Source organism: Zalophus californianus, chromosome 14 (assembly GCF_009762305.2).
Source record: "Zalophus californianus isolate mZalCal1 chromosome 14, mZalCal1.pri.v2, whole genome shotgun sequence".
Lineage (NCBI taxonomy): Eukaryota > Metazoa > Chordata > Mammalia > Carnivora > Otariidae > Zalophus > Zalophus californianus.
In genome coordinates this window covers 11,119,965-11,133,135 of record NC_045608.1, presented here as the reverse complement: position 1 = coordinate 11,133,135, position 13,171 = coordinate 11,119,965, and the positions used below count along the sequence as shown (strand labels likewise).

The 13,171-nt window shown below is 59.0% G+C and overlaps 1 protein-coding gene across 4 annotated transcripts in view; it reads left to right on the top strand.

Moving 5' to 3' along the window:
- Window positions 1-13,171, top strand: part of RBM19 (RNA binding motif protein 19) — a 146,892-nt gene that overhangs the window by 119,886 nt on the left and 13,835 nt on the right. For 3 of the 4 annotated variants that reach the window (XR_003516884.2, XR_003516885.2, XM_027575960.2), the window contains exon 24: window positions 1,351-1,463. Coding sequence is in view for 2 of the 4 variants with exons in the window: in XM_027575960.2 (XP_027431761.2) it covers window positions 1,351-1,463 (113 nt within the window). In the remaining 2 variants the exon portion in view is untranslated. Of the gene's footprint in view, window positions 1-1,350; window positions 1,464-1,954; window positions 6,688-13,171 lie in introns of those variants that run through there. The other variant, XM_027575961.2, reaches the window with a different exon arrangement.

Here is a 13,171-nt window from a genome sequence, read left to right as displayed (position 1 = left end):
GTGCCTGGATCAGGCAGGTAGCCGTGGAGAAGATGAGACAGGGTCAGTGCCCCGGTCGCCTTGGGAGGAACATGGTGAAGAAACAGGTTCAGAGAGGCCAAGTCACTAGCCCAGGACCTTCTCCAAGAGGCCCAGGATTCTGCATGTCTGGGCCAGGGGCCGGGCCGGGCTCTGGAGAGACCCACGTGAGGTACATGCCCTCGGGAGCCCCCGGCCTAGTGGGGAGTCAAGACAGGATCACAGGGCTGTTTGTCCCCCTGGAAGACTTCACGGAGGAGGTGTTTGAGGACGGGATTGGGACGGCCAGGCCTGAGCCCAGCCTCCCCCTGCCACATCCCTCCCGGGAAGGCCAAAGGGACCAGCTCACCCTCTCCTACCCCCTCTGTCTCCCTGGCACTCCCTAGCCAGCACCGGAGACTCCCATGAGACGTGGGGAGACGGTGGCTTTGGCGTTGCTTGGGTTTAAATCCTGCCTCCAGCACTTCTAGCTAAGTAACCTTAGACTTAACCCTGTTTGCGGCTCAGCTCCCTCCCCTGGAAGAGGCAATCATCATACATACCTGCAGGATTGGTGAGAGGAGTAGGGCTGTAGCACATAGTAGGTCCTCAGGAGTGTTTGGGGCCCAGAGGGCCTGTGTGTGCTGAGCCCATTGTGCGTTGTTCTGGTCATGCTGTGTGTCTACACCCCCTTCCCCTCTCCTCATAGAGAACTCTTCTGCATGCTTCAAAGTCCAAGTCAAATAGCCCCTCCTCTCCAGAGCCACCTCGTATTGTTCTTCCCTCCGTGCCTCCCCTGGAATCTCGGAGCATGATTTCACCCAACATTTATTGAGCACCTGCTGTTATCAGCCGCATACTATACCATTAAGAGTCTGCAACCTCGAGGAAAGCTGCAGAAGCTTCTACTTGTTTCCCCAGCTATTGCCCTTGCTTGACCCATCCTCTCTGAAGTGTTACGCTCCTGGCAAGCCAGGCAGAGATCATCGACTGCTAGGCTGCTGGGAGAGGCCTTCCTCACTCCCTTCCTAAACGGAGCCGTTTCCTCTGCGGGTGGAAGCCGGGGAGGGAGTGGCAGGCCGAGCCAGAGAGGCAGCCCTGGGTGAAGCCTGAGACTGACTGTCCGTGTTTCTCTCTCCTCTCTCGTGTTTTCTCTTCCATGTTGGCTTCTGGTCCCTCGTGCCCCCTCCTCTGGCTCGCTCTCCTCCCTCCCGGTGCCTTGTTTCCTCTCTCGCCTCCCCGCCCTCCATTTTGCTCATCCTGGTCCCTCTCCCTTCCTGCCATTTCTCTCTTCCCGCCTCCCACCCCTCTCCGCTGTTCTTTCCTCCTCTCTTGCCATCTGGGCTCCCACAGAGCCCCCGAAGAAAAAGCGGTCTGTGGTGTTGGACGAGATCCTGGAGCATCTGGAAGACAGTGAAAACGACAGTGAGGAGCAAACCCTTCAGCTGCGAGCTGGCACCGAGAGGGTACGTGGCTTCAGGGCCCTGGGGATTGGGGACAGCCGCTCCGGCTTCTGCGCTCCCGCCATGTGGGCTGGGAAGGGGGGGTGGGGAGCGCCGTTTTGGGGGGGCAGGTGGGAGCGCAGGCGCCCCCACCCTGCCCCAGCCCGAGTTCAGAGGGGACCTGCCCCGCCCCCCCGCCGCCCAGCCTGGCCGTCCACTGCTCCCAGATGGGGAGACAGGGCCCCACCTTGCTGGTCAGGCGGTTGGGGCACAGAGGGACTCGGGGGCTCGCTCCTGCGCAGCTGGGCTGTCGGGGCAGGAAGCCCCCTCTCTGCCCCACACAGCCTGGGGGCCCCGGCCCAGTTACCTAATCTCCCTGGGCCCAGTGTCTGCCTCACAAACTGTTCCCACCCCGCACGGTTTTAGTGAGAAAAACATGCAGTGTTAGTCCATGAAATACCCCAGCTGCGGTGGAGCACCGGCTCAGAAGCTTCTGTTCTTGCCCTCCCCTCCAGGGCTGCTAGCCGGAGTTCCCACCTACGGCCATCTGCAGGAGTGCTCACAGCTGGGGGCCTGGCCTCTGTCCTGCCCCAGGGGGCTTCGAGCCCTGGTTTGACTAGCAGGGGCTGACCCCAGGGCTGGGGAAGCCACCGAGCCGTTCACGAAGCTCAGATGCCAGCCGGTCGAGCCTAAGATGCATCTCTGATGGCGGGTACCCCCTGCTCATGGGTGGAGGACTCTGTGAAATGCATCCCAGCCCCGTCGGAAGGCTTATCCCAGGCTTGGGGCACCCGAGTGCACACACCTACTCCAGCCTGCAAATACAGCCTCCCCCAGGGGGAGGGCCAGGAGGCAGGCTGGTGGGGAGGAAGGAGCCGCTCGATCCTCTGACCTGGGTCTGAATCCCAGCCTCACCGTTCCCAGCTGTGCAGCCTCAGACCAGTGAGGTGAGGTCCCCTCTGACCCTCAGCTCCTCTTCCTGTCCAGTGGGGGTGGTATTGTGCCTTCCTGGTGTGTGACTGTCTCAGTCAATCCAAGTAAAGCCCAGAGGAAATGCCCATCAGCACTTCTGTTTCCTTCTTAATTTGGGACCTCTGGCTGGGGCTCCAGGTGAGAGTCCCGGAACCTTCTGACTTTGCATAGAACTTGGTCTGTGTGTTTTGGTGGAAGGAGGTTCCAATCTTCATCCAGTTTGCAGAGTGGCCTGGAACCCCAGCAAAGTTCCACGGGGCAGGTGCTTCCTAGTCAGTCCTACCTCCTCCCTGGGAAGGAACAGAGACAAAAGGCCACACCCAGAGTGGCTCGCTCCCCGGCTTCTACAGGCTGTACCCACAGACATCAGGTGTGAGCACCGCATGTAGGTGGGGGCTGTACGGCGGGGTCAGTGTCAAACCTCACCCAGGCCAGCCCCTCAGGTCACCAGGTCCCTCAGTTGCCATGGGTCTTGGGTGTGACTGGAGCCCCCCACCCCATTCTTCCCCACCGCTCGTCCTGTTCAGGGGCCCATGGGTCTTTCTGGTTGAACATGCAGTCTGTATCCACATTGCCACACCCACCAGAGCCAGGCCGCTGGTGGGGGTGTAGTCACCCCACTGGAAGTCATCAGACCCGTGAGCCTGGCACACAAGGGGGCTTCATTGGCACCCACTTAACTGACTCGGATGACAGTACTCGAACGTTCCCAGGGCAGGATCCACCAACTCCTGCAGCCTGGTATTGGGTGCCAAGCGCAGGCTCTCCAGCCTGGGAGACTGGGTCCCCTTCCCTCCTTCCTGCCCCACCTGGCCTCTCTGCCCCCCACCCTGGGGGCTCACTGTCTGGAGATCTTAGGGTGCCCCATCACCCCTGCTTCATGCCACCAAGGACGTCCATGGTGTACGCCACCCTCATCTCCCTTCCCCTAACCAAGGAGCACTGCACTCTCCACAAGTAGCCGGAGGGATCCAGCTGGTTCCATGCACTGGATTATGGAAGTCATAGCTTAAAACCCTTCAGGGTCCCCCACACACTTGGAATTAAGTCACGCTCCTCACCCAGTAAGAAGGCCCTGCCACTCGTCGCTCCCTTACTTTGTGCTGGCCAGTGCACTCCCACCCCAGGGCCTTTGCACTTGCTCTTCCCTCTGCCTGGGACCCCCCTTCCCCCACATCTTTCCTGACTGTCTTTTTTTTTTAATCTCCCCTTGAGATCTTAGTTTAAATTCTCCTTCCTCACTCAGAGACAGTCCCTTACCACTTTGTCAGAAGTAGCTACACTCTGCTTCTCTCCCGTGCCCGGACCTGCGCCCACACCCCTGTCTCAGACGTCCCTACCCCTGTTCCTTTCAGTCACAGCACTTAGTGCAGGGAGCGGCCCGAGCCCTGTCCTTCCCCTTCGGAAATGACTGCCACCTTGAATGGCCAGGAGGTACTCACACAATCGTAATTCTATATAGGAACCACCACCGTTGTGATGATTCTGGAAGAAGGTAAAGCACGGCTAGGTAAGGGTCAGGTGAAGCTAGGTAAAGTACACCGGGGCAGAGGAGGGATACCACCTCTCCACCCTGGAGGAAGGGGAGCCGCCTGGAAGCTGCAGAGGGGAGCTTGTGGGGAGGAGTTAGAAGTGACAATAGGGGACTCCTGGGGGGCTCAACCAATTAAGCATCTGCTTTCGGCTCAGGTCATGATCCCAGGGTACTGGGATCGAGTCCCGCATCGGGCTCCCTGCTCCGCGGGGAGTCTGCTTCTTCCTCTGACCCCCCCCCCCCCCGTGCTTACTTGTGCGCACACGCTCCCTCTCTCTTTCTCTCTAGCAAAAATAAAGTCTTTAAAAAAAGAAGTGACACTAGGACATAAGTCGATCTAGGAAAGAACTGAGAATAAACCATAGGGGGTGCTGAAGGAGGGGTACAGCTCTGGGGCTAGGTGAGCATCCTCATGCACATGTAGACTCAGCCATTTCTCACAGGGGTCTGTGGGCCCTGGACAGTCAGGGGGAGCTAGGAAGAGGTGCTGGTGGCTGGACAGGGCCAGGGGTGATGGCAGGGCCAGAGGGGGCACCTGAGCTGACAAGGCTGTGGGGCCGGCCGTTTGCAGAGGCCAGAACTGGAACCCGCCCCCCTCCGTGTGCCCCACGGCCACACACACACACACACACACACACACACACACACACACGCAGGAACGCCGGCTGTGATTCTCGGGGCCTGACCCCTGCAGGCTGGTTTCCCGGGTTCCCCTGGCAACAGGCTGCCAGTTGGGTTTGGCCAGAGGTGGGCACTACTGGGCATCTGGGGGCTGGCGGAGGAGAGAAGGCAGGGCATTTCTCCCCCTTCCCTGAGTCCCGTGCCGGGTCCCCACCGAGGGTCCAGCCCTGGACTCTGGTAACACCACTGCCTCCCCAAGAGCCTCCAGTTGGGGGGTGTCGTCACCCCCTGGCCTCTGGCTCTGCCTGAAATCCCCTCTGTGGAACTGCCCGACAGGCACAGTGAGGAGATGGGGAGCTGTGGGGGCCTCCCTGCAGGGAGGCAGGGAGGAGGCGCGGACGGAAGCAGAGGTGGGAGGCCAGAAGTTTGGTTGGTCTGTGCACACGGGGCTCTAGAAGGCTGAGCAGATGGAGACCCCGGGGACCTGCAGAAGCTTGGCAGTCTATGGGGGCAGCCATGGGTGTGAGCCCCAAGGAACGCTGAAGGGTGGGAAGGACATGAAGCCGGGCTTAGGGAAGGAGGAGAGACCACCGAGGCCCCTGGGCCTGGCTGGGGGAAGGTCTTGTACAGACAGCCCAGGGTGAGGAGGATCCTGGCTCCTGCCTGCAGGTGGAGGACAGGGGATTAGACAGGGGGGTCTCACAGAGCTCAGTGAGAGTGGGCTGCACTGCAGCTGGAGGGGTGGGCAGAAGCCACGGGCCCTGGTTCCAGGAAGACCTGGAAGGGGGGAGTCTCAGCCGCACCACCCACTGCTTGTGCAACCTGCGCACAGGGTCTCAGCGTCTCCTGCCTCAACTTCCATATCTTTAAAATGGGTACGAGAAGAATTTCAGCCTGGTAGGATTTTTTTGAAAATTAAATGAAAGATCATGGGTAGGAAGCATTTAGCAGACTATGGCAAGCCTAGGGGACACTAAATCATGGCTATCATGATCGTTGCTATTATTTAACAAAGAGGAAAGTGTGGGGCATTACACCCGCGGATGCCCCAGGAAGTCAGAGCCCGGCGTGCGCACAGCAGGCCTGCTGGGCCCACCTCAGAGAAATGGGGCAGGATGGGGAGTCCCCACATCCAGGAAGGTGGCCTGGAGAGGGTGCCCTCTGCCCACAAGCCCCAAAGCAGGCCGAGTGGGGACATCTGTTCACCTGGTCATTCCATGCACAAAGCCAGACCGAAGATGAGCCGACGGTTTCCAGGGAGCACGTGTGGGAAACAAGTGAGACCTTCCGCAGGCCCTGGTATGGCTGGGTCTCTTCCCAACACTGCGATCCGGGGGGGGTCAGCCACAGGCAGGGGTGCCACTATCAACGGTAGAATTGTCTCTTCTGAGAGCCGAGCTCCGGCCCCTGGGTCACTGCTTCTAGACCAGGCCCCAGACTTCGTTGTGTGAGAAAGGGCTCTTGCTGGCGTGCAGGCGGCCGGGGGCCCTGGCCACGGGCAGCAGCCACCATCAACACATGGAGCAGGAAGGGGCGTCCGCAAGGCCAGCCCCTCATCCTCAGCCCGGGTATTCATTCCTCAAACACTTAGCAGGGCACCGGGGGATTTGAGGCCAAAAACTAGATCCACATGTGGGTCCGTGTCCTGGGCTTGAAGACCCGCGTGGCCGGCAGAAGACAATTTCCAGTGGCCCTCGCCCGCCTGTTTTCCCTCTTTTGCTGCCTCCTCGGCTTGCTTTTTTCGTCTTTTGTGGCCAGGCCGGCTCGCAGCCCCTGTCTGTGCTCCGCAGCATCTAGGAAAGGATTAGTGCAAGCCGAGCATGCAGGCTTTGGTGAACAGAGCCGAGTTTGGTTTCAACATCTAATTCAATTTGTTCTGCCGAGATTGAAATATGAAATGGTTGCCAGTCAAACGTTCAAAGGACGGGGAAGGGAGAGTGAACGCCTGCTGAAATTTAAATTTTAATGGAAATGACTTTAACCCTTTGGCGCATGCACCTTGCAGAAATAGAGCACATTCTCCCCTCCTGCGGAAGGTCCCCCCTCCCCGCTTCTCTTTTGCAGGTCTTCCCTAAGACTAGTAGCCTTTTTTTTTTGTCGGAAATATTGTTAATAAAAGATTAACGGAATACTTGCTTCATAAGACACTCCCATATTTACCCCAGCCGTTGAATTGGGCACCTTCCCAGCAATGACCAGACCCCCTCTCCCCCCGGAAGCTCTGGTCACACCCAAACTCCTGCTCGGCACGTGTCCCAGGTGTAGATGGTCATCTGTGTCGCGGTTTCCAATCTGTGCCCCCACCCCCACCCCACCAGAGCCTAAGCCTGGGAGGGCAGGAGCCATGATTTGTGCGCACCACATCCCCTGTCTGGCAATATCTGATGGACTGAACGCACCCCACTTTGACCTCCCAGCAGCTGTGGGAGGTGGGTTTATGGGATGTGTAGAAACGGAGGCAGGCAGCATCCCCCCAGATGACACCACACAGGGGGCTGGCACGGGGACTTGTGCCCAGCTTCACGTTGCCGGAAGCCCGAGCTCCCAACCTGGCGGTCCCCTGCTTCTCCAGGGTGAGCGAGAGTCTGGCCCTGAGGAGGGTTGTTGGCCACACTGTCCTCTCCTCACCCCTGTGCAGGGGACTGTGCCGCTGTCCCCGGGTTACAGGCGAGTTTGGGGCTCGGGACGGAAGGCTTCGCATGTGCTGGGTCTGGATCCCTAACTCGGGGCAGCTTGAACGAAAGGCACCCTGTCTTTTTTTCCCCCTGATTAGACTCTTCCTGTTCGGCACCTATTTGCCATGAACCGATGATGGGCTTTTCCGGGGCGGGGGGGGGGAGCGGGTGTTTGATATCATCAAATGCCATCATGTGCCCTGGGCACATGCTGTGGCTCATGCCAGGCGTTGACCTGCCCTCCTAGGGCTCCAGGGCAGAGGGTGGGGGTGATGGGGGGGGCCCCGACACTCCCTCGAGGACCATCGGCTCCCAAGGGCTGAGCCCTTGGCTTCATCCCCAGGACCTCATAGAGCCACGGCGCCAACGCGGTTTGAACCTAAAACACCTTGGTCTGTGCGGCCAACGTGTTTGTGGAGCCTGCTGTGCACGAGGCTGGGCCGTGGGAACCGGGGAGCAGGAGTGACCTCAGCAGACGACACTCCTGGTCCCGACCAGCTGATGGCAGAGGTGGGGAGACAGCCAGCCTGCGGGTAGCTCCTGCTCTAGGGCCACTGAGGCTGTCGAGTGTACAGGGTGTCCAGAGGGGCTGAGGGAGGGCCCCTTAAGGGGATGGCATGTGAGCAGAGCCCGGGGAGGAGAGCAGCGACGTGAGTACAGAGGCCACTGCAGTAATCTGGGGGCCGGGGGTGACTCAGCCCCTCAGAGGAGTTGACAGGCAGCCAGGTCCTAGACGTGTGGAAAGTGGAGCCCATGGGATGGACTGAATTTCAGCTCTGAGGTTTGCAAAGCCAGGGTTGACCCCATGGTTTGGGGCTTGTGCAATGGGAAGAAAGAAGTGAGCTTGTGCTGGAGCTGGCCTGGGGGACGCCAGGAGTTGGGGTGTAAATGTGCATTATGTTGGAGATGACCATAAGCCATCAGGGGGAGATGAAGAGCTTCAGGTTCACCAGAGAGGGCCGAGCCAAAGGCATAATGGGAAATCATCTGCCTTTCTGTAAGAAATCTAAGAAGCAGGGCGCCTGGCTGGCTCGGTCGATGAAGCATCTGCCTTCAGCTCAGGTCATGATCCTGGGGTCCTGGGATCAAGCCCCACATTGGGCTCCCTGCTCAGCGGGAAGTCTGCTTCTCCCTTTCCCTCCGCCCGTCCCCCTGCTTGTGCTTGAGCTCCCTCTCTGTCTCTGTCAAATAAATAAATAGAATCTTCAAAAAAAAAAAAAAATAAGAAATCTAAGAAGCAATGTGGGGGACTCACAGCACCACGTCAGTAGAGCCAGTAAATCCTAGCTCAAACCTCAGAACTTTCAAGTTCATTTTTAAGCCACCCCTAGACAGTTCCAAACTCTCTTGGCCACAGGACCCCTTTTTCCAAACAAAAGCTTTATGCAGAACCCCAACATAGAAAACAACAGAACCACTCTTTTCAAAATCAGGGTGTAAGGCCTGGCCCCCCCACATATTCATCCTCTGCCTCAACACCCCAGGGTTTGAAGACCTGAGGTAATATGTAAACGTGACTCACAAAGCATGATGTGAAGGCTTCAGGGGTTACGAGAAGATTTTAGACAGCCCAGGGGCAAACTTGTAATGTATGAGTTTATTTTCATATGCATGTTGCAAATACAAATGCACAGGTAGCTCATCAAACCTACGATGTCACCAAACTCCTATACAAGGAGGTAAAAAAAAAAAAAAGTGTATCAGTATAAAGAAAATTATTAGACCATGAATATAATAAAATGGAAGGGGTGAAGAAGAGCCATGAATGTTCTAAACCAGGGGTTGGCAAACTGCAGCCCGGGGGCCAGATCCAGCCACTGCCTGTTTGTGTAAAGTTTTATTGGCACACGGCCACGCCCACTGGTTTACATATGGTCCGTGCTGGTTTCCTGCTGTGGCAGCAGACTTGAATAATTGCAGGAGAGACTGTACCACCCGCCAAGCCTGTAATACTTACCGTCTGACCCTTCACATCAAGTTTGCTGAGTCCCGATCTAAAGCAAGCCCCTGTGATTTTACAGCTCAGAAAGCTAGACCCAGACAGGGCCAGTGGTTTCTACAAGGTCACACCATACAGAACTCCCCATTCGGAGCATAGCCCTGAGCCAGGCTCTCTGGGCTCAAATCCTGACTCTGCCCCTTACCCGCAGCATGACCTTGAGCCAGCTCCTTGACCTCTCTGTGCCTCGGTGGCCTCATCTATGAACTGAGAGCATCAGCAGTCCCAATTCACCAGAGTTCTAAGGATTAAGTGAGGGCTGAGACCGGTGCCCGCCACTTGGCGAACACTGTACAAGCCATCACTGCTGGTACAGCAACATAAAGGTGTGTCCCCCAGGTCTGCCCCATCACCTGCCACCCAGGAGACCCAGTGCTCCAGCGCAAGACGCGAGCCCAGGGCCTTCTGGCTGAGCGGCCCAATAAAAGGGGCCCTGCAGTCTAATTAGAGCATCACCAGAAGCCAGGGCTGAGTCCCCTCCAGCTTCCTTAATAAACCCCACTTCCCCTTAATTGCAGCTTTCATGAAAACGACCCACTGGGGCCTCAGCGCCCCATCCTTGGGAACTGTCAGGAGCCCTCCCCTCTCCTGGTCCCCAAAAAGATTCCAGGCGATCATACCGTCGCTGCCTCATAGGTCCACATGTCACCCTGCAGTTGACAAAGCACTTGAAGTCTCAAGCTCAGTGGCATGTCGGCTGAGCCCCAAGGCAGAGACTGTCACTCTCATTGCACAAGTGGGAAACCGAGGCTTGGGGAAGTGAAGCGGTGCATAGTCCCGGAAGGTGCCAGACGAAGGCAGGTGTGTGCCGTGCCACTGCAGTGCAGACTGCACTCCCCATCTTCCCCTTCCCCTGGGTCCTGTGAAGAAGGACAGAAGCTGCTGAATGCCGACGACAGCCCTGCTTCCATTCGTGGTTCGCACAGGAGCTGGGGCTGCGGCTTGGGTCCAGAGCCCTCAACCCTCTCCAGCTTCGGGAGGCAGGAGAGGAAGGGTGGGCACAGCCAGCAGCCTCTGGCACCGATGTCTGGGCTCTTCCGGGGGCATTTTCCACCTGATTTGCACCCTCTGAGCTGACTTGAGTTCTTGACCCCACAGGAGCACCCTTCAAAAGTCCAAAATGTGCCTCCCTGAATTCTTAACCCAAGAAAAGTTTAAAGCCTACTATCTTAGACCCGGTGAAAAACCCCAGAGACACGTGGGTCTGGCTTCCACGTGAAGACATGTTCAGTGCTGCCCCAATGGCCACAGTAAGCCATGTGGCAGAACCCGCGGTCGTGGAGGGAGGGGACCGCCAAGAGGCAGAGGTGCGGCAGGGGGGATCAGGGCTTGGATGCAGTCCCTCCCCCACACACCTCTTAAACGTGCCTTGCAGCCACCCGCTCCTTGGGCACCACCTGCTGTCTAGATTAGGGGATGGACTCCCTCTCCCTTGTCCCCCCACCCCAGCCCATCCCCTCGGCCACCCCTGCTCGCCTGTCCCCACCAGCCACCCCAGACTCGGGTGCTCTCCCTTGGGTCCTCCCCCAGCCTGTCACTGCTCCGGCACTGCCCACGGCTGCAGGCCCTTTGAGGGCAGGGCCCGGGTCTTGTGCCCTACCCGCCAGGGGAGGCAGCCACTAAGTATTCACAGGAATCTGGCTCGTCCCTGGTCTGGCCTCTTGAGAAACAGGACAGAAGGTCTTCATTGCCAAAACCAGGGAAATCCTAGCCAGGCAAGAGAGACTTCCCCAGTTGCCTTCTCGCTTCAAGAGCATTCACGCTGTCAAGGAACCTAGAGGGCGCTCGCCAGGCCCCCCGGGGGTGTGAGTGGGCCATCGAGTTAATTCCCTCCTGTGGGGAGTTTCTGTGCTCTTTGTCTTCCCTGCATGGTCTGGTCTGTCCTGCTGGATCATCACAGCTAGGTGGGCCCTGGAACTGCCTGGGGGCCACCCACAGATGCCCTCCCTGCCAGGGCGCCCCTCGGCGGGCCTGTGTCCCCTGGCTCAGCCTGCTCAGCTTGGCCTGGAAACAGCTCTCAGCCTTCCTTCAAAAGAGGCCCCGGGGTCCTTGGGAGACCAGTCTGGTCCATTCTGGTCCCCAAGACTCCGTCTCTCCAAACCCCAGTTTCTCTGGGAACTGTTTGGGAGTTAGCCTCATTTCTCTGCATTCCGGCTCCTCTGCCCTGCCCGGGCCTCCCACCCTGGCTCTGCAGCCCCAAATCAGGGACGACAGCACCGCCCCGCCTCTGCACCCAGCTGGCGCAGCCGCGGTTCTGGGGGCTGCTGAAAAGCAGGTCCGCCTTGGTCTTGCTCAGAGGAGCCCAGGCTTGGACTTTCTTGTGTCCGAAAAGCTGTCCCAGCTCCGGGCTCTCTCCTCTGCTCAGCCAGGTGGTGATGTCCGTGGAGCACTGGCCGTGTCCATCCAGGCAGCCGCCACTCTGCAAAGCGGTTTGCAGAATGACGGAAGAGGAGTGCTGTCAGCATTTTTACTTTCTCCGAGTTGCCCGTCAAGTGTTTACTTTTACCGTGTCTTGCCTGGGAGCCTTGGCTTCTGGAACGAAAGCCGCCGGACCCTCCAGATGAGAGTACTTCCCAGAAACCCAAGCCCTTGGGGGTGAGAGGTCAAGAGCCCAGAAGCACAGGCTTGAGAATCACCCAGCCTGGGTTCTGCTTCCCGGGTCTCGAGTCTCTGCATCTGCTTCCTCTGAAAATAGGAGAAAAAACCGTCCCTCCCGGGGGCTTTTCAAGGCCCCCAGGAGGTGGGTGCTGAGCCAGAGCCCAGGGCCTGGTCCGTGGGGAGCACTTCTGTTCATCCCACTGAGTCTTACAGAATGCTGCCCTGCACCGGGCCCCCAGTGCCAGAAATGAGATCGTGGACTGTGGTCCTCTGCAGCGTGTGTGCGGGGACAGTGTGGCGGCCGTGAGAACGGTGTCGGGGGTCTCATGCAGACGGGAGCGCTGGGAAGGCAACTCTGAGAAGTGACGTCCCAGCTGCAGGGGGAAAGGGAGGGGGCCAACCAGAGGGGAAGCGGAGAGGGGGTACAGGCCCACGCAAAGCTGCAACGCCGGGGCCTGGGAGCCGAGCCTGGCTGCCGGTCCCTTTCCATCCGAGCCCCTGGCACCTGCGTCTGTCATCACCCGTCCAGACTGGAAGGCCCCACTGGCACCTTCCTCCGGTCCCGGCCACCGCTGGGGGTGGACCAGCGTCAGCCAGGGGCGGCTCCCAGCACCCCCCCCCCCCGCTGTCCCCAGCTGGGGGCTGGTGCAGCGTGTCAGGGCTGCTTCGGTCCCCACGTCCCCCAAGGCAGAGAGTCATGTGACAGCTGTCTGAGGTTTCAGATGGATCCACTCATGAATATCAATCAGGCCTGGTAATTCACAGTAAGTGGGATCCAGATTGACTAATAAGGAAGGCTTTCACCCCAAACTGGGTCCAGGAAAGGAGAGTGGCGGTGGCATGCGGCGGCAGGCAGGTGCGGGCACGATGTGACTGGAATTGCAAAGCCCGACACAGCGTGGGGAGCAGGGCTCATGGGCGGGAGCCGGCAGCCCCCGGGGAAGTGGGGAGCAGGCTCCAGGGAAGGCTGCAGCGGAAGGAGGGGGAGACGGTAGGGAGAGGCGAGGCCGCCTTTCGGGGATACCGGTGCCCACCCGCATCTGACCAGCATCAAGGGTGTGGGGGGTGGGTCCCTGGCAGGTGCCTGTCCTCTCTGGGAGCCAGGCGGTGTCCGTCTCCTGTCACTCCTGACCACATCCACGGAGAGCCACGCCTGGGGAGTCCAGGGTGGAGCCCAGGCCCGTTCTGAGCACTCGCCGTGGGTGCCGTGGGTGCTGAGCTCCTCCATCCACCCCACAGCCTGAGGTCAGGGGATCAGATTAAGGACAGCCCCCTGGGAACAGGCCAGACTCGGGGGGAGATGCAGCTCTGTTCTTACAAGCCCTGCGGGCTC